At 40.3% G+C, this 22,412-nt stretch overlaps 1 protein-coding gene across 1 annotated transcript in view; it reads right to left on the bottom strand.

The window, feature by feature from the left end:
• LOC126272638 (zinc finger protein 761-like) overlaps positions 1-22,412 on the bottom strand; it is a 355,681-nt gene that overhangs the window by 275,127 nt on the left and 58,142 nt on the right. The window contains exon 4 of the mRNA XM_049975612.1: positions 3,949-4,157. Coding sequence (XP_049831569.1) covers positions 3,949-4,157 — 209 coding nt within the window. The remainder of the gene's footprint in view (positions 1-3,948; positions 4,158-22,412) is intronic.

The following is a 22,412-nucleotide window of genomic DNA, read 5'->3' as shown; positions in this document are numbered from 1 at the left end:
ATTCAACTTATGGACTAAGACAATGCTTGTATAGTAATTTTTGAGGTACAAAGTGTGTCCAGCATTCAATAATGGACCCATCAACTCCATCTCTATACCAGAGGACGTTATGGTCCGTGTGGGCAGTCTCCTTTCCAGCATACACTTCCCCATACCAGGTATACCTCCATGAACACACAGACTGAATAGCCTGAGAATATTTTATGACATTTCCCTGGAACATACTGGCCAAATCCCATCCTTTCTCTAAACAGCACCACAGTTTCATCAATGCATATATTCTCATCATAACAATACACTTTGTGAAATTTATCGCTTAGTAGATCAACTAATGGTGAAATTTTGTACAGTCTGAAAAGTGTAGCATCATCAAAAGTGTCAAAACTGTTATGGGTTAAAGCTTTACTTACTTCATTTTTGTACAATATATTCTTTGAACATGTTTCTGGAGAGTAGATTTTCAATCCAAACCAATCCAAATACCAAATCCACAAAACACAGGATTTCTTTGTTATTTTTGTCTACTCATTGCTGCACTCTGCTGTGTTCCATATATTTTTCACTGACAGTACTGTCACCATTTCACTGCTCGGCGTAAAAATTCATTTCGGTGACAATCATGTCCAAAACCTGGTCATCAAAAAACAATCGCTAAAAATCATGTTTATTGCATCTTCCAGTCATTTTTGTCTACACATGACCAGAAACTCTCTCATTACAGGTCATGGTAAAAATCACTCATATTTCCAGTAACATCAGGCCAAGTAACTTCGGAGATGTCGCTTTGAGGCACAGTTGCTGATTTCCCAAAGTTGTTCTTTTTAAAACCCACCTGCATTGGAATTGTTGGAATAACAACCATAATTCTCAAGTGAGTATTCAGGATCATCGCTATCAAATATGTCACCTAACGAACTGGCCTCACTCTCACTTAATTCGCTTTTCTTGTCCAACCAACCTGTAGTTGACTCCATGCCAGACACTGTCACAAACTCACAACAAAACTAACTCAGAAGAAAACAAGCTCAAATCTTCAAAGAAACACAACTTCCAACACAAATAACCTCTAGCAACAATGCAACATGAGTTATTGCAAGTGTAACCAGGTGTCGTAAATGCAAAGCAATCTACAAGAGCTGACTGTCACACTATCCGGCAATAAAATTTGGAACCAAAACTGCATTGCCTCTCCAGGAGGCCAGGGATACTATATGTCCATTTAAAATCATTGTGGCTGTTTATATGATTTACACATATGGGCCTGGAATGTGTGTATCAATTTGATACAAGTGGCTTGCCAGTGAAGTCACCTTGTTTATCAGTTGGATACACATGGCAGCCAAAGTGTTAATCATGGCTCTAAATTAGGCACTTTAAAGCTTAGTATATTGTGATGGTAATAAAGCCACAGTTTGGTTCCTACAAGCCTCCACCCTCAATCTATGAGCTGCTCGCTGCCTCCGCCACAATCTGCATAGCCCACCACTACAATGTGGCGAGCCCTATACATCGAAAAATGATTGTCCACACTATGCCCATTCTATGTCTACTGCACCTAGATGGGTTACCTAGGCTGCTGATATCATCTTGAGCAGCTACCTTATCTTAACTATATGTACATGTTTTGGTTTTCATCCTTTGTACATTCAGGCATATTTTACTCTACTGCTACTACATTTACAAATGTTTGGTTTTACAAGTACTTAACTGAAACTCTGTTTTGTTTAAAGTTTATCATTGTACTATGTTTTCTTACATCTTTTTACCAAACTAACTGTTATCCATAACTGGCTACCCCTTACACCAGCAAAACTAATGTGATTATTTGTAACCTTTACTTATTATTCTTTAAGTAATATGCACATTGTTAGCCATTTCGATAAACAATTATGTATCCTGTATCACAGCCTTTTAATGTAATAAGTTTGTTTTTTGATTTCTGTGTAACAGGTTCATATTTGTGTTTCACAAATTCCAAAATTATTTATTTTTATCTCCCTCTTAGAGATCTGATGATGGATAAGTGTTCCCATGAAATAAAATTTGACCAAGCCTGGGAATTCTGTTTTCCTAAGATATCAAGGTCACCACTCCTCTGAAAATGCCAAAGTGACCCTATTTCATGTGATATTAATGCTGTGGTGAGGAATGAAATCCTCCAATCAGCAAATGAGATACTGCCCAGATCAAGGCATAGCACTCTGTTCAAGTCATCCACACCACTAGCTAACTTCATTCTGTTAATGAGCCACTACCGAGTTCTGTAGGAGTTTCACTTCTACTCAGGGCAAGGCCAGAGCTGGATCTGATGTTGTCACTGTATCTACTACAACACGTTAGGACATGTCTTTTCAAATGCTAAAGAAATGTTTCTCAGAGTTTGAAATTACATACATGACAACATAATTTCCCAACTGATGGACAGAGGCTTCTTATCATCCCCAAATCTTAGAATCACATCTCTAAGTAGCTATCATAGTAATGGCCTGGCAAATGCATGGGAAAGATCTCAGAGAAGATTAACAACAGGTGTCAAGCATGGGAATTTATTTCAAGCAGCTCTACAGTCACTTGTAATGGAGGTTATGTCTCAGTGTCACAATGAAAGATGTCCTGAGCTTGTAGTAAGAAACAAGATAGAGGAAACCACAACAAGTGGTTTACCCTTCATTAAACAGTAAAGAAACAATCCAGGAAGACCTGCTCAAAGTTTCCCCAAGTCCAAACATAGTCATTGCAGACTGGGACACCTGAAACTTTTCTCATTTAATATAAAACTGGTAGTACGTGTGCCTTAATAATGCCACAGTACGCCCTTCAAGTATACATAACAAGAAGTGCTGGAACATAACGGAAACTGAAAATGTAGAATATTTAGAGAGCTGCTGCGAAAGAAGACAGCAGAGTGCAATCAGTTAGCTGGTTTTCAAACATGGCTCAATACAATTAAGTAGCAGAAAGATAAGAAAAGAATTAACTCAGAGACAAAGGTAGAAACAGAGCAGGCTGGCCAGGAATGAAAGAGAAATACAGGACAAACATAGTATGAACATACAGGCTGACAATTATTGAACTATATGAAATAAAATCATCATAACATCTGAATGGTTTGCAATACAACATTCAAACTGTACCATGGAACGCAGGGCATAATGGGAATTAGTATGCACATACATGGTTTGGTTTATCGATAAAGCCCACTTTCATTTGGATGGGTTTGTCAATAATCTAAATAGGCACATTTGGGGGACTGAGAGATGGCATCCTGATTTCGACAAGATGCTCAACCGCATCAAAGCAGGAGAGTGTTTGATGTCCTGGAGGAGCACTTTTGGGTCTGCATGCTGGCTCTGCAGTACCCACAGGCCACTGGCATGGGCCTCGATTGGCCACCATATTCTCTGGATCTGAACACATGTGACTCCTTTTTGTGGGGCTGTATTAAAAACATGGTGTACAGCAGTAATCCAAAAATCATTGCTGAGCTGAAAACAACCATTCAGGAGATCATTGAAAGCACTGATGTTTTAACACTCCAGAGGGTTATGCAGAATTTCACTATTCATCTGCACCACATCATCGCCAATTATGGTAGGCATATCGAACAAGACGTAATCTAAATCTGAATATCTGTAGTGATGTCTACATTATGAATAAAGTGTGTGTACACCATAGTTTGTAGCTAATTTACATTTTTTTCGTATAGTTCAATAATTGCCATGCTGTAGACTGACATGGCTAATTTTAAAAATGAGAATAGAGAGAAAGAAGTTACACAGTATTAACAGCACAGCCTGGGGGAAGAAGCTTATTAAATGGACATTTTGAGCATGAGAGTAATAGTGGAACTTGCAGTCACAGATGCCACACAAACACATCAACATTCTGGATCAATATCTGACCCTATTTTTATTACAAATAAAGAAAAGTCTATGTCTAGTAACATACCTTTGTAGTTGTCGACATGTTGAGAGATGCCTGATCAACAGCAAATGACAAAATGTCATTTTCGCTGAAAACAATTGGATTCCCTATTTCAGGAGATGCTGTACCCAGAGAATCAACTCTCAGCTGACAGTAGAGGGTTTCAGAAGTGGAACTTTTGCTTTCATCAGGTAGTGAAAGAACACTGGAATTATGCAGCTTTGATGTGTGACCTGTAATGCAAGTAAGTACAGACACAATCATCTGTACTGTCAGACAAACAATGATATGCATTACTGAATAACTATCATACACACAATTTTTCTTTGTCCTTTTAGATGGATGCAATATGGACTGGAAAAAGCATGTTACTACCTATGTGGAAGGACAGCAGAATGGAAACAGAGAAACAGGAATTGTATCTTGTGTTTTATCTCTGTAACTACCAAGTTAAAACTGACATGTAAAGATAAGGAATGCTTGAGTCTTTCATGTAATCAATTGGCCACTCCCCCCCTCCCTCCCCCCTCTTTGAATCTTTAAGCCAGACTTCTAGAGAACCAGATAGTCTTTTTATCCCTTACTCATTTACAAAATACACTCTAAAACAATCATCACTCCTAGTTGTCAGCCCATATGGCAGGAGACAGTCAGGCTGGTATACCACTGCTGTCCCGGATGTCTCCAGACATGTCCTTGCTGGTCATTGGGACTCAATTTGAAGTGGGACTCATTACTGAAGAAAATTCTATTCCATTCAATGAGAAGCCAGGCCACAGACAACAATATTGATCTCACTTTCATTTGCCATAAGGCCCAACAACCAGGGATGATGGTCTGGGATGCCATTTCTTTTTACAGCACACCCCTATGGGTGTCAACCACAGTACCTTTACAGTAGAGTGGAACAATGAAAATACTCAACACCTCGTTTTGTTGGCCCTCATAACAAGCGATCCTGGTCTTACATTTCAGTAAAATAATGCCCACCCACAACCATGTGAGTTTCTACTGTTTGTTTTTGTGTTTGCCAAACCTTACTTTGACCAGCCAGGTCACCGGATCCCTCCCCAGTTGAGAACATTTGGAGCATTATGGCCAGGACATTTCAATCATCTTGGAATTTTGATGACCTAACATGCCAATTGGACAGAAATACCCCTCAGGAAGACATGCAACAACTCTAGCAATCAATGCTATATTGAATACCTGCCCGCATAAGCAACAGATATGGACAAACACATTACTGACTCACTTAATTTGTGAAGCTCTTTCTTTGAATAAATCATTCAACTTTTCTCATATTGTAATCATTTGTTTGTCTGTACAGGAACATTATATCACATCTACCGATTTCCGTCCAATTTGGATAATTCCTTGGTGATAGGTTTTTTTTTTCTTTTTCTTTTTTTCTCTTAAGAATGTACTTGGAACATGACAATAAATAAGAGGCAGCATTTGAGAACAGTATCGTTACAATAATTACAATTTAGTAATGTTTGATTACGGATATTATAACAAGTTATTTGACTAATAAGGAGAGGTACAAGTCTGTAATTTAGGGGGGAAAAGTTACAAGTTAAGAAAGAAATTGCATATACACATATTGTTTACAAAAACGACTCTTTTGTTGTATGATCCAAAAATATGGCTCTAAGTACTGATGCAAAATACTTAATCTAGGTTTAATTCAGCCTAAAGTCAAGGAACTATGATACAGGAGTGTGATGTTTCAGCACTTTACATGAAATCTGGTCAATTATAGTGGCTTTTTAATGCTTTTTACAAAAATGTAATCTGTTTTCTTCTAACACTCACAGGTTTTAGATAATTCCTCATGTTTCCTATTTTTAAATTTTCCTCGTTATATATACTGCAATAAATTTTAAAGTGATTCAACATGGTCAACTGTGAAAAGAGTGATACTTCTTGAGTTGTTTAGAGGCACACACAAGCATCACAGTCATTTGAGTATAAATTTGAAATGAAATTTGTGAGTCAACATTACCATGTTATGTCGTATCAGTCTAATAATGGTGACATCATCAAGAAGGTCATGTATGTAAGGCCCTGATGCGTTTTGTCACATCTGCAGCTCTCTGTCTCTCAAAATCAGAAGAACAACATAACCAAATTTGTCAAAAAATATACCTACCTTATTTCGGTTTAACCCTTTAACTGCTCTGGATATGTCAACACGCACGTCTTTATACCTGTCCCTGTGTGTTCTGAAAGTATTTACACGCGCCACCAGTCCTTCTACATGGTACTCTGAACATTTCTACGCACAGACTCCTGCAGAATTCCAGGCAGAAGGACTGGTCGCGCGTGTAAACATGTTCAGAGCACACAGGGACAGGTACAAACACGTGCACGTTAACACATCCAGAGCAGTTAAAGGGTTAAGATTAGGAGACCAGGACAAAACTTTTGTGCCACAATCTGTTTGACACACATGCATTGCATGTTTGAGGAAATCCCATTCAGGATTCCAATAGTATGGAGAGAACAAGAAAAACATGTAGGTGATTGATATTTTCATATGGTGAAAGTTGGTGAGCATAACAAGAACAGTATGAAAGGAATTGATTATACAAAACTAAAATCCAACAATGGAAACTCCAGGTAAGAATAACAACAATGTACGAAAAAACAGATTGCTACTTACCATAAAGAAGACACATCAAGTTACAGACAGGCACAATTAAAAGACACTTACAAAAAGCTTTCAGAAACAGCCTTCATCAGTAAAAGAGAGAGACACACGCCATTCAGACACACAAACAAGCTCACCTCATGCACACATGACCACCAACTCCAACATGTCATGCTCGAATGCTGCTATCATGTGGGAGGCAAGTAGCAATCGGGAGGCGACAAGGAAGGGGAAAGGATACTAGTGTATAGGTGGGGAGGGAGACGAATGCTGTCCGTGGACTGTGCTGGGACCAGACTGCCAACAGGTGCAGCATCAGGTGGTTGTGGTGCAGAGAGATGAACAAAAAAGGATCAAAAAGGAGAGGTGTGGGGAAAGATGGGTGGATTTGTTGGCAGAGGTCTGCAAATAAAGTGAGAGGTGGGGAAGCGATGATGTGATAGAGAGGGTGGAAACTGTTGACTGGAAGGTGTGGGAAAAATATGTTACCATAGGTTGGGTCCGGGATAATTACGGGAAAGGAGAAAGTGTTTTAAAGATAACCCTCATCTGTGCAGTTGAGAAAATCTGGTGGTGGAGGAAAGGATCCAGATCGCTCAGGTAGTGAAACAGCCATTGAAATCAAGTATGTTATGTTTAACTGCATGTTGTACCATAGGGTAGTCTACATTGGTCTTGAGCACAGTTTGGCGGTAGCCATTCATCCTGGTGGACAGCTGGTTGGTAGTCATACCAATATAAAAAGCTGTGTAATGATTGCAGCAGAGCTGGTACATGACTTGACTGCTTTCACAGGTGCCCCACTCCCGATGGGATTGGATAAACCTGTAATAGGACTGGAATAGTAAATGATGGGTGGGTGGATTGGGGAAGTTTAGCATTTGGGTCTTCCACATGAATGTTATCCTTGTGGCAAGGGGTTGGGATTGGGAGTGGCATAGGGATGGACTAGAATGTTGTGGAGGTTGGGTGGGAAATGGAACACCACTATAGGAGGGGTGGGAAGTATCTTTGGTGTTGGATGTGGTTCAGTTGTTATAGTCTGGGTTGGTACTGGGTGATGAAGGGAACACTCCTTTGTGGTTGGTTCTTGGGGGTGGTTGGAGGATTGGGAGTGTGAGGGAAAATGACATGGGAGGTCTGTTTGTGGACTAGGTATGCAGGACAGTGCCTGTCTGTGCAGGCCTTGATGAGCCTCTCAGAATACAGAGTAAGGAAGGTCTTCACCCTGCAGATAAGCTGTCCCTGAGTGGTCAGGCTGTATAGGAGGGATTTTTTTGTGTAAAAGGGATGACTGCTGTCAAAATACAGGTACTGTTGGTGGCTGGTTGGTTAAATGTGGACAGAGGTGCAGATGGAGCCATCAGAGTGGAGGAGGTCAACATCTGGGCTGGCCTGAGGAGGACCACAGAAGTGGATGGGAGAGGTGTTGAGGCTGTGACGGAACCAAGATAGGGTGCCTGGCCCTTGAGTCCAGATCATGAAGATATCATCAATGACATTGATTCAGGCTAGGGGTTTGGTATTTTGGAAAGCTAGGAAGGTCTCCTCTAGATGGCCCATAAAATGGTTGGCATGGCTTTGCTGGGGATTTGTTTATATACCTTCCCTTCAAATGAGTAGCTGTGGCTTAGTATAAAGTTAGTAAGTATGAGGAATGAGGTAGTGGATTTGGAGTCTGAAGGATGTTGGGAAAGGTAGAGTTCAATAGGAGCAAGACCACAGGCATGTTGGATGTTGGTGTACAGAGAGGTGGCATCAACAGTGACAGAGATCCTGGATGTAAAGAGGTAGGGATGGTGGTGAGTTGGTGAAGGAAGTGGTTGGTGTTTTTGACATGTGAGGCTAGATTACAGGCAACTGGTTGGAGGTCCTTGTCAGTGAGCGCCAAAATTCTTTCAGTCTAGGCACAATAACTAGCCACAATGGGCCATCCACGATTTTGGGTTTGTGGATTTTAGGGAACATGTAGAAGCATCGAAGCATATATTTGCTACCAATCCCTCCAACCAAAACCACCCAGATTCCAACATTGAACCCTGCCCTGCCCAGTTCATACCACCATCAAACTGTGATCCTCCCCCTCTCACCTAACCACCTGCTGGTCACCTTCCAGGTCTTCCATACCTTCAACTTAGCTTCACCATCCTTCCCCAGGACCCTTCCTCAGAGACCAACCTCTCAGTAGGAGAAAGAATAGCCATATACAACATCAAAACAAATTGTGACCCAATCATCCAACTTGCAGACAAAGGTTCCACCACTGTTGTTTTGAATTGCACTGAATACCTGGCAGGAGGCCCCAACCAATTGCCTGACTCCTCCACCTATAAACTCTGTCAGAGTGATCCCATCCCAGAAGTCCAACACAAACTTCAATCTCTGCTTGAAGCATTAGGCCCTTCCCAGAACATCTCTTATGAAGCCATTTCCCTCCTTCCCCTATGACACTCCACACACCCATGTACTACATGCCCCCCAAATTCCATAAACACAACAATCCTGGACATCCCACTGTGACTGGTTATTGTGCACCTCCTGAAAGAATTTCAGCTCTCACTGACCAACACATCCAAACCAGTTGCCCGTAATCAAGCCTCCCACGTAAGAGACACCAACCACTTCCTCACTGTTGATGCCACCTCCCTGTGGTCTTACCACAATTGAACACTACCTTTCCAACATCATTCAGTCTACAAACCCACTGCACCATTTCTCACATAACTTACTAACTTTATCCTAAGCCACAACTACTCATTTGAAGGAAAGGTATACAAACAAATCCACGGCACAGCCATGGGCACCCACATGGCATCCTCCTATGGCAAACTTTTTATGGATCATCTAGAGGAGGCCTCCCTAATCACCCAACCCCTCTGGTTCAGGTTCATTGATGATATCTTCATGATCTGGACTCAAGGGCAAGACACCCTATGTTCATTCCTTCACAACCTCAATACCTTCTATCCCATCTGCTTCATGTGGTCCTCCTCAGTCCAGTGTGCCCCTTCCTAAATGTTGCCCTCCTCCTCTTTGAAGGCTCCACCCACTCTTCTGTCCACATTAAACATACCAAACACCAACAGTACTTGCATTTTGACAGCTGCCATCCCTTTCACACCAAAAAAGCCCTCCCATACAGCCTGGTCACCTAGGGGTTGTGTATCTGCAGTGACAAAAACACCTGCGCTCAGTTGCTAAAGGGTCTCACCAAGGCCTTCACAGACAGGTACTATCCCGCAGACGTATTCAGCAAACATCTCTCCCGTGCCATTTCCTCTCACACCCCAAATCCTCCCACCACCACCAAGAACCAACCACAAAGGAGTGTCCCCTTCATTACCCAGGATCGCCCCGGACACGAACAATCTAACTACATCCTTCACCAGGGCTTTGATTAAAGGGTGTATACGTGGACAAGTAAAAAAAATTCCCAGATTTTTCCCGGATTTCCCGGTTAAAAATACACTTTCTCCCGGGTGACAGTATATTTTCCCTTATCAATCCTTTATGGTTTTATACACGGGCATACAATATCAGGACGTACAACTTCCCGGTACTTAAGAAAATGGAACTCAGGGAAAAAGACACGTTTTGGAAATATCTTTGAAGTGCAGGAACATGTACACTGCATATTTTCGTATTACAAAAGTATACATTGGAATTCCACCAAACACCACATGTTACTTTCCGAATCACTGAAATCGAGAATGCAATGCGCTTTTGTGTAAGCCGTTCATAGCTCATGTCACATGATCTCGCCAGCCGATGACAGCGGTTATTCAGAGCATAGGACACATGATGTAGTCGGCCAACAGCAACATCACTGTTAAGTAGCATGAACACACAAACAGGGAAAGTTAATAGTTTAAATTGATATACGTAGTGTGGCTACGAGAAAATCAAAGCTTTCACATATAGTATTGCTCTCAAGCTGCAAGAGAGGCTAAGCTTTCACATATACTGTTGACTTTTCTTGCGCATATTACCCTTTAAGATATATCACGCAGATGTGCCAGTAAATTTTTTAATAATAAATGTCTGACCTTTAGGGTTCGTAATTCTTCTAAATGACTGGTCATCAAAGAGTTGATTTTTAAATGAGAGTCAAACGCTCTGTGATTTAATAAATTCATGGTACTTTCTTGTATATAGTTCAACTTACATAAAAGGATATTTACATATTTACTTCGAAAGTAACGCTTTTCAAACCACTATTAGCAATATTTTCCCGCGACCTGTTAGAAATTGGTTCGTTTCAGCAGTTGACAGAGAGCGCAGATAACACGCGAGACCGCGCTTGGGTAGCTATCATGACGTAGGAAGCCAGTATGCAGGTATGTGTAAAACATTGAAAGATCATAAAAGAAAGAAGACATCAGAGGATACTGCAAGAGCATCAGAATTTCGTGAACCATATTAAAATGTCCACATTTAAAGTGCATACTTAAGGGGCACATTCGTATGTCCAGATTCCCAGTGAAGTAGACCTCGACCTGATATTCAGCTTTTCAGTGTGGTTTTTGGAAAGTAAATTTTCTTGGAGAACCAGTACTGTATTATATCATGTTTGGTTCTTTATTATGGCATAATGCCATACGTACTAGAAAATGAAAACGTGCACTTGAAATGCAGTGAACAGTTGAAACTAGCCAGTACTGTGGAATTAAACATTTCATTTCAAATACATTGACTGCCTCTGTGGAAAAGGTTAACAAAAGTTAAATTTCTTTAGCAGACAGACAATAATAACTTCTTTGTTCTGAAAAAAATAACTTCATTGTTTTGCAATGCGATTAATGCTTGTCTGTCAGAAAGGTGGAAATAAAATAAAATCTGAAACTAATAACATATTTCAGCCTTCCGTAATTATGTGAATGTGTTTTAATTCGCCTGTTAGCTCCCGGCCACAGCTATCCATTTTGTTTTCATTTAATGTGAAAGTAAACGAAGGGGAAACAGCAAAATCACTTAATGTAAACACGGGTCATGTGGAGACTACCCACTATAACTCAGACTGCTCTGCGCATCAGCCCCGGATATACAACATTTGTGAACCAGGTCAATACTAAGGAAATCGAATTTTCAAAATATGTTCGTCTTTTAGTGCACATCTTTCTGTAAACTCTGAAACATAAAACATTTGTATTCGAGGAAATGTAAGACATATTATTTGGTCTTAAGTATGCCAAAGTGCTGTGTCACACCTCTTAATAAAGCATTTTTCTACCGCACGTCCAAATTATATTCAAGAGAGGGGAAATTGAAATGTCCTGTGGTGCCTCTCCTGCTCCCAGACGGCTGGATTGACAGCCAGCCCTTAGAACAAGAACTCTTCAGAAAATCTGAACTCTTTATTGCCTATTAGATAATAACTTGCTGTTTTTTTGTGAAATAACATTAAATGTAGGATATATAAAACCAATACTGAGAAGAGAGAAGCAAGAAATTATAAATTTCTTCAAACCTTAGCTCCTAGCATTTTTCTCTCTAATCTTGCTACAGCTTTAGATAGCGTGCTTTCCTTTCTGCGAAAGAATCTATTACCTCATCAAAGTTCGTCAAACATTTTGCTGCATGATAAACCGAAATGTCGTTATCTAATACTGAAAAAGCTGTTAATATAAATAATTCCCAAGACTGGTGTGGTTTCTCTATCTGATTACGTCTGTCACTGTTTGCTCGATAAAACAAAATAGGCCTTTCTTACTATTGCAGCAGTTTTGTAACACACCATATAAATGAGACTTATGCCTACGACAAGCAAAAAGCTTTATGTTAGAAAACAGTTTCACATTTCATTCACACGCACCAGCTTTTCAAGCATGAGATTGAAAAGTAGTACTACAAAATTTTTATATAAATTTGGAATCGACTTATTCTTCCATAATTTGTGTGATGTCCCGGTTTCTTCTCCCTGCTCGTTCTAACAAACAATGTTGTCATCTCGTCTGGTCTTGTCATCACAAATTCTGTAGCTATTGCTGCCACTGTCAGAATTTGTTCGCCGATTAACTTCACTAACCCTGCCAGAATCACAGATTTAGTTATCCCATGATTATTTTCCGGTTAGGTGTTATTACGTGTTCGAACAACACATTTTCCGCGTTACTTCCAGAATAGAACTTATGCGACTACTAGCCGGGGACTGTACTACTGGCCCTTACTAGAGTAGCGATCTGGCCAAAATTTTTTTGTCAAAATTTCATTTTCTTGGATACACCGAGAAGATAATACGTAATCTTTCTCACCTGTTATTCCTGTCAGTCGTTTATTTCCATTCTGGTAGTCTGAATCTATGGCATTCATCCGTTCGGTTTTACTCCCTCAGCTCGTATAGCCCCGTCCCCTTTTGTCTGCGGCAAGTTTATTTCTAGATGCGACGAGGATTCCCCTGACAGAGACATCACGTACACTACGCATGCATTCACAAGTCAACTTATGATTCATTTAGAAATCAAAATGTGTTCAAAAATGTTCAAACACCAACAGGGAAGTGTTTCAAAATCATATGAATAATTGCTAGACAAACGTTCGCTGGGTGCTAGGCGCTTTGTGAAACAAGTTTTTTTCCTCAAGAGTATGGATTTGGCGCCCCCTTTTCCCGGTAGCATCTAGTAGCTTGCTGCCACCAATTGCACAGCCAACAGCCACATTCCTGTAGCCAGAAGTGGGAGAATCTGCTCAAACGCGACTCAACTGCGCATGCGCATGAGCCCACGTAACTGCTAAAACAAATCGAATGTAAATAGTTGCTACTTCACTCTCATTGGAGGCAACTTGTTGTTATGAAGCACTGCATAGTCTTCCTAAAGCCTTTGACACATTTTCAATTGGCAGAAGCTTGCATGAGCACTGTGTATCGTTGTTGTATATGACGCATTTTGTTTGCAATTTAAGATATTTTCCTTTTTTCCCCTCGTTTATGTTTTAGTGTTGAAGTATTATTCTGCAGTAGCGGGATACAGTAATATCCTTTGTTAGAGTATCAGTTCTTTCCAGTCAAAATTACAAAAATTTAACTGAAAGTTAAAACAATGAAAAATTCCCGGAATTCTAAAAATATCCTGGGTTTTTCCCGGTTTTCTCCCAGATGAAAAAATTCCCGGGTTTTTCCCAGATGTCCCGGGTCGTATACACCCTGGATTACCTATCATCATATACTGAAATGAGGTCATCATACTCGAGATACTTCTCACACCCTCCTAAAATGGTGTTCCATCGTCCACCCAATCTATAAAATATCCTAGTCCATCCCTGTGCCACACCCAATCCCAACCCCTTGCCACAAGGATCATATCCATGTGAAAGACCAAGGTACAAAATCTGTCCAATCCACTCACCCAGCATTATCTACTCCAGTCCTGTCATAGGTTTTCCCTACCCATCAGCGGCCAGGCCACCTGTGACGCAGCCATGTCACTTATAAGCTCCACTGCAATCATTGCACAGCTTTTTATATTGGCATGACTACCAACCCGCTGTCCACCAGGATGAAAGGCCACCACTAAACTGTGGCCAAGAGCAAAGTAGACCACCCTGTGGCACAACATGCAGCTGAACATAACACACTTCATCACAACCTGAACCATCTGGGTCCTTCCCTTCCCCACCAGCAATTTTGAACTGCGCAGATGGGAGTTATACTTACATTTTCAACTCCTATTAATTACTTGCCCTCAACCTATGTTAACATACTGTTCCCACAACCTCTATCCAACTGTTTCCAGCCCCTAATCCTATCATCTCCTCCCTATTCTCATCTCGCACCCTCTTTATTTGCAGCCCTCTGCAAACATATCATCCTCCTCCTTTTTTGCCAACGTCTCTGCCCCATAACGTCCTCGTGCTGCACCTGATGGCAGTCTGGTTCCTGCACACTACACCAGACTGCATTTGTCTCTCCCCCACTCATACACCACTATCCCTTCCCCTTCCCAGCCCCCTCCAGATTGCTGCTTGCATCCCACATTACAGTTGCAATCCGCCCCAAGATGCTGGGGTTGGTGGTCATGTGAGCATGAGGTGTTTTTGCTTGTGTGTGTGAGGTCTGCTTGCTTGTGTGTGCTGCTCTTTCACTGATGGAGGCTGCAGCCAAAAGCTTTATGTAAGTGTCTTTTAATTGTGCAACTTGATGTGTCTTTTTTACAGTCAGTAGCAATCTGTCTTTTCCTACGTTGTTGACAAACTTAAAATCAGCCATAAGATCAATACCACATGGTCCTAACATTCGCATGCCTGAACCACCCACTACTTTAGAATCACCATCACCACCACCACCACCACCAAGTGAAACTTCAGATCCTTATTACGACTCCACACTCACAAAAGTGGTCTCAGTTAATGGAAAATCATTTACTCATCCCCAGCAACTGCTTTCACTCATGATAATTGGAATTTTGTGAGTATTTTATTACAGAAGGCTCTCTTGTTTATTGTGCAAACACTGAAAGTGTGTTACGAAGATATGATGTTACATACAACACAAATGAATGAAGGCTATTTATAGGTTCTAAAAAAAGAAGGCTACACATTGGTTTTAAGTATGGTTCAGCACCAGTAGCATACTCTGTGTACTTAACAGACAGCTACTAAAATATGGAGATGCTGCAGAAGGCATTAAATTATTGGAAACATCAATGGATTGTGTGTGGAGAGCTGAAAGTAATAGGACAGCTGCCATGACAACTGTCAGGCTTTAAAAAGTCTTCTTGCTTCCTGTGTCTCTGGGATATTTGTGCCTGTGAATCACATTTGAGTAGAATAGAATGGTCTACAGAACAACAATGAATCCTGCGGAGAAAAATGTGATAAGAGAACCTCTACTGAAACAAGAGAAAAACATCCTGTTACTTCTTCATATTAAACTGCAAACCATGAAACAATTTGACAAAGCATTGCCTAATGATGGTAATTGCTTTAAGTATAGTAGTTTCAATGTCTCTTTTATATTAGAGGCCAAACTTAACAAAGGATTATTTGTGGGACTGAACCTTAGAAGTTTGATGAAATATGAAGTACCTGAAAATGTATAAAATGAAGTTTTTGAAAATGTACTAACACAAGAAGACTGGCTTGGGAAGGATTCTAGAATGTGGCTGACAATATCTTAGGGAACAGTAAACACTCAGATTTCAAAGCCATGGTGGTAAATATGTTGACAGCTCTGAAAAATTTAGGATGCAACAAGAGCATTAAAATCCATTTTCTTCATAGCCATGTCAACTTCTTCACTACCAATCTTGGAGATGTTAGAGAAGAACATGGGGAAAGGGCTCATTAAGACATGAAAGAAATAGAATTATGTTACCAAGAAAGGTGGGATAAGGACTGACTACTGTTGGTCTCTAAACAGAGATAGTGTGGAGCTGCTGTATCGAAGAAAACTTTGAAAACCAAATTTCAATATGAAGAGGAAGTGGTAATGAAAAAATGCAGTGTCTCTGTAAGACTTGAAATATGCTGAACTTGAACTGTGATTAGGTCTATAACAAATTAGTGCTGTTTGGTTTTGTTTATTACATACATTTGTAAATAGTTTGCAGTTACTAATACAGCTGTAACTGTCTTTATTAATATGTTATAATGTCTTAACATTGTATAAAAATGACAATTTTTAAAAACATTATTACAGGTTTATCATACATGATATCCAAAATCGGACTTCACGTTTTTCAACAGAGGCCAGCAATGAATAAAAATTACGCTTCAGGATTAAAAGCCTTGAACAAAAATAAAATTTCACAGCCCTGGGTTACTGATGCAGTAACTCTACTCCTCAATGAAGACTGGGAAACATACACAAATACACTTCAAAGTAGTCAAGAATGGATATTGATAATTATTGCAAAAGAAATTAGCCATAAAATGAAAGTAATTGGATCCATGCAGGCTCTCTCTCTCTCTCTCTCTCTCTCTCTCTCTCTCTCTCTCTCTCTCTCACTCTCTCACTCACTCACTCTCCCTCCCTCCCAACACACGCGCGCACGCGCAGACACACACACACACACACACACACACACACACACACACACGTGAGTTTCATGTTGTATCTTTCACCTGTTCACCTCCACATTTACCTCATATTGTTGCTTTCATTTCAAATTTTTATCTTTATCTGGGTGAAGGAATTTTGTAATGAAAGATACTGCCACCAGGTTTTTTTTGTCATGAGCCACAATGTTGAAGAAAGCAATTCATCCTCCTGGTCTACCAAAAACATACACTGGTGTCCAAAATTAAAGCAATAACAGAAATTTTGCAAGGTTGCAATTATTTTGACATGAAACAGAATAAACAGGTGATAGTAAAGTAGAAACACTGTACAGAATGCAGAACATAAATAACTGCTGTATGCATAACTGAAGACAAAAATGTTCTTCATTTTTTTCCAACTTAAGAGATTTCCACGCACATTCTGACAACTGGTTAATGTGCACAGTATGGGGTGTGACCACCTCTGGCAGCAGTACTGGCCAGACAATGACACAGCATGCTGTGAAAGATGTCATCAATCTCATGTTGAGGCAATAACACCCATACCTCCTGCAGAACTGCTCGCAAGTCTTGTACAGTGGTTGATGGATGCTGACATGATGCAACTTATCTCCCTAGTGCATCCCAGACACAATCTATGGGAGTTAAATTAGGGGAGCGAGCAGTTCAGACCATGCGTGCAACATTTTCTGTTTCCAAGAAAATGTCAACCACCCATTCTCTATGAGGTCAAGCATTATCATTCCTCAATACAAAAGCTGTGTTCACACCACCTAGCAACAACTGCAGATGAGGCCCCAAGATATCATCACAATACCTTAACAGCAGTTAAACCTTGCCGATTCACCCGTACAATTACATGAAGAAGTGTTCGAGTGGTCAACACAATCACTGCCCACACCATTAGTGATCTTCCTTGATATCGGTCTATTTCCTCAATGCTTGGGTCCTGAAATCGCGCTTCATGTTCCTTCCAGATCCGAATGCTTGGAGGATCACTCTCCGGACCAAATTTGGACTCATCTGTGCAAAGAATACTGGCCCACAGTTTGACGTCCATGAGGTATATTGATGACTCCACTCTAGACGTTTCCTTCTGCGAAGACACATCAGAGGTACACATACAGCAGGTCTGCGACAATAGAAGCCACTTTGCCAAAGACTTCTGTCACCATCTGTCTCAATATAACATGTTCAGTGGGTGCTGCAAGGTCAAATGCCAGTTGCTGTGCAATACTAAGGTGGTACCGTCATGCCCTTACAGCAAAATAACACTCCTCTCTTTCTTATATCATACTCAGCCCTGCCTTGGTCTTTGGGATATTGTTTCAGTCTCTATAATTTGTCACCACATCCGAAAACAACAGAACAATTCACATTAAGCCATTCAACTACATCATTTTGTGTGTTGCTTGCATTCTTCTTATGGCCCTCCACTACAGAGAGTCTTGTAGGTGTCTTCTTTCTGCCATAGTGCCGATCTGCGACTCTATACACAGCAATTGTGGATGTGGGACTACTCAGTACACACTGGGCTGTTTGATAGGTGTCCTGATTTCATTGTTGGCATGGTTGTCCATTGACTGGAATTCCACATTCCGTGCAGAACACAATTTTACAGACACCTGTTGACAGTTTGTATGATTATACCATGAATTAGACACAAGATGTGAAAATAGTGGTTTGTTGCTTTAATTTTGGTCACAAGTGTAGTTATAACTTACAATATTCATTAACTCTTGTCATGAACTTATCTCACTATCTTCAATAATTCTGATATATTTCAACTTTTCTACCCAAAAGGTTGAGAGATTCTTTGCAATTAGCTTAAATGACAGACCTCTGATATACTTTAAACCTGCCAGAGATCAGAGCAGCACTTCTCATTACACTACGGAAAGAGCTACATTTAATATCAGACTAAAGGCTGAGGGATGTGTGCTTTTAACAGCATAAACATAACATTATAAATCCAATTCTTAATGTTTAAACACAGACTGCTCAATGCACAATATCTTGTTTGCCTTGCTGAGAACTCATATTGGTGTCTTGTTTTCAGCCATTTTTTTGTCAGGTTTATTGCTGGCTGTGTCTCAGTATTCATCTAAGAAGTACAAATCCTGAAACAGAATATGGTGGCCACTCATTAGCCCAGTGCAGAGACAAGTAGCTGTGTGAATCATTTGCCACTGTTACCTCTCTCCACACTGAGGTGATCCTTCCTGCAGATTCTGGCACTCCTTACCATACCATTATATGTCTGTCAGACAGATGAAGTAAAACAACTTAAGTTCTGGGACCAGAAGTAATAACTAAAAGGTTTCTCTAGTGACAATGTATGTCTGTCAGAAATGGCAAAGGACTCGAAAGACCAGCTGAATGCCATAGCCAATGCCTCGAAGACAGATAACCTAAACAAAACAGTTTTAACAAAAGTGAAATGAGAGTAATGGAGTGCAGTTGAATAAATTCAGAGGATTCTGAGGGTATTAGATTGGAAAATATGCACTAAAGGTATGGTAGTGCACAAGTTTTGCTTTCTGGGCAACAAAATAACTGGTGAAGTCATGCGGAAAAAGAGTACAAAATGCACACTAGCAATAGGAAGAAAAGCTTTCACGAATATGAAAAATATTTTAGCACTGAATACAAATTTAAATTTTGGAAACATACTTTAGAGAGTATATGTTGGAGTGTAGGCTTCATGTGTATGTGAAATAGTGCAGATAAAAAGAGAACAGAAGCTTTCACTACATGGTGCTGCAGGACAGCAATGGGTAATAAAACTGGTACCATGTTCCAAGATAGTCTCTTAGTAATTTAGATGACAGTTGATTAAATAAATTTCCCTTTCCGAATTACTGTTTTCTCCACTGAAAACTCTGCACTCTTATCATGTTGAAGTGCATCATTGTGCTAAAAAACATGCTGTTCTGGGCTTCTGCACAGCTGAACTGTATTCAGTGCATATTGTCTGCATATTCTGTCAGTCAGGTAAGATAAAATGGTAATATTTATGAGAGTTAAAGCAGTGCATTAGACAGCGTTTTTTCCACTTTGTTATTAAGTCTTTTGATTTTTTCTGTATACTGCAACCTCTTCACCTTCATGTCTTTTCAGTAAATCTAGTGTCCCAACATTCATGAGATCTATGGATGTTACAACAGTCTTAATTATGAGTTCCACAGCAACTGGATATGCCTCACTTTTCAGTTTACAAAGGGTGTTCTCCTGGGTAGAATCAACACCTGAAACAGATTGTGCTCATTTATGTAGCCCATTTTTTTTAGTGATTATGAAGTTCAGGTCAGTCAGTACTCAGATAAATTGCTTAATGTCTACAAATTGTTTCAACTGACTACTCATGATCAATAGATCGCAAAGTTGGGCTCTTGATAATGAAAAAGTAGTTGAAAATGGTTTAGTCTTTTTAATCAGTTTATATGAGAACTGATTGAAATAAACTTACTACACTACCCCCCCCCCCCCCTCCTCCTCTCTCTCTCTCTCTCTCTCTCTCTCTCTCTCTCTCTCTCTGTGTGTGTGTGTGTGTGTGTGTGTGTGTGTGTGTGCCCTTGCCTGCCTGAGCACTTTATCAACAAGACACTGCACACTCTCAGGTCTGGATGCATGCACTAATTCTGTTGTAGAGGTGTGAGACTCAGACTCAATAAATGTCTGAAGTAGTGCTGGAGGGAACTAACATCATGAATCCTGCAGGGCTGTCCATAAATCCGTAAGAGTACAAGGGGTGGAGATCTCTTCTGAACAGCATGTTGCAAGGTATTCCAGATGTACTCAATAATGTTCATGTCTTGGGAGTTTGGTGGCCAGTGTTTTAACTAAGAAGAGCAGTTTTGGACATGTGGATGTCACACTGTCCTGCTGGAATTACCAAGTCTATCAGAATCTACAATCAACATGATTGGATGCAGGTAATCAAACAGGATGCTTATGTATGTGTCACCTCTCAGAGTCATATCTAGACATATCAGGAGTTCTCTGTCATTTCAACTGCACACTCTCCACGCCATTACAGAGCCTCCACCAGCTTCAACAGTCTCCTGCTGACATTCAGGGTCCATAGTTCACGATGTTGTCTCCATACCCATACACGTCTATCCACCCAACACAATTTGAAATGAGATTCATCCAACCAGGCAACATGTTTCCAGTCATCAATAGCCCAATGTCAATGTTGATGGGCACAGGCGAGGCGTAAAGCTCCGTGCCGCGCAGTCATCATGGGTACACAAGTGGGCCTTCGACTCAGAAAGGCCATGTCGATGATTTTTGTTGAATGGTTTGCATGCTGACACTTGTGATTTCCGGAAGGGATGCACTTCTGACACACTGAATGATTCTCTTCAGTCATTGTTGGTCCTGTTCTTGCAGGATTTTTTGCCAGCCGCACTGATGTTGGAGATTTGATGTTTTACCAAATTCCTGATAGTCACGGTATCATTGCTACCTCAGAGATGCTGTGTCCCATCGCTCATGCGCAGAATACAACACCACATTCAAACTCACTTAAATCTTGATAACCCACCACTGTAGTAGCAGTAACTGCTCTAACAACTGCACCAGGCAATTGTTGTGTTACATAAGCATTGCCAACCACAGCACCGTATTCTGCCAGTTTACATATCTCTGTATTTGAATACACACTGTTTCTTTGGTACTTCAGTGTAATTTTTAGTACTGAACTAGCATTTGTGACATAATTACTGTAGCAGATATAGGAACTAAAATATTCTGTTACATTTAGTTTTGCCCCTCAAGAGGGACCAATGTCCTTGGTGTTTGGTCCCCTTCCCAAAATCAATCAACCAACCAACCAGATCTCTCAAGAGAAGTGATTCAAAAAGGAGTTTACAACTTTGGAATGATATGGAAATTTCTTGAGATAACTTACAGAATTGGTGGATGTGTCATATTGTAGCAAACAACCTCAACTTTCACATAAAAGCTCAAAGTGTCATTTTGGTTCAGTGTGACTACCATTTATGAAGTGGCAAACATTCCACTGGTAATTAATTTCTTCCCACACTCATTGAAGCAAATTGAGTGTAACCTGTGAAATGGCAGCATAGATTCAGTTTTTCAGGTTGGCTAAACTCTTTGGTGGGTAGGAACATACACATGGTGTTTAATGAAACCCCAGAGGAAGAAATTCCAATGGTGTCAAGTCTGGGGAATGAGGTGGCATGCGATTGGCCCTCCATAACCAATCCACTGACCAGGGAGGCAATTAAAGAGGAAACCTCAAACTTCCACAAGGAAATGAAGTGATGCACCATCTTGCTGGTAATAAAACATCCCATCAACATTATCTTTATAAATCTGTGGAATTAAAAAGTTTTCAAGTATTTTCAGATAAACAATATCAATAAAAGTTTTCTTTGTAAAGAAGAAAGGGCTGTACACTTTCAATTTGCTAAGGGCACAAAACATATTAATTTTGGGGCTGCAAAAAATGTGTTCCAGTGTTGCACGTGGATTTTCGATGATCTATATTCTACAGTTGTGGGTGTTCACCATGCCACTGGTAATTAAATGTTGGCTCATCACAGAAAGTTACTGTGTTCAGGATTGAAACCTTATCTGCATCACTAATGTGCTGTGCCATAGTGAATCTGTGCAGTTTTAAGTGTAAAAGTTTACACAGTACTCACCAAACAGTTATTTGCTGAATGCCAATCTCTCGAATTGCACATCTCATTAATTTTTGTGGACTGTAGGCAAAGCTCTCCCTAACCTGTTGGACATAATCATCAACATACGGATGACATGGTGATTTATTACATTGCAGTGAACAATCCATCTTCGGCCAAGA

Source organism: Schistocerca gregaria, chromosome 5 (genome assembly GCF_023897955.1).
Source record: "Schistocerca gregaria isolate iqSchGreg1 chromosome 5, iqSchGreg1.2, whole genome shotgun sequence".
Classification (NCBI taxonomy): domain Eukaryota; kingdom Metazoa; phylum Arthropoda; class Insecta; order Orthoptera; family Acrididae; genus Schistocerca; species Schistocerca gregaria.
The sequence above is the reverse complement of the archived record's forward strand: the minus strand, read 5'-3'. Positions and strand labels throughout refer to the sequence as shown.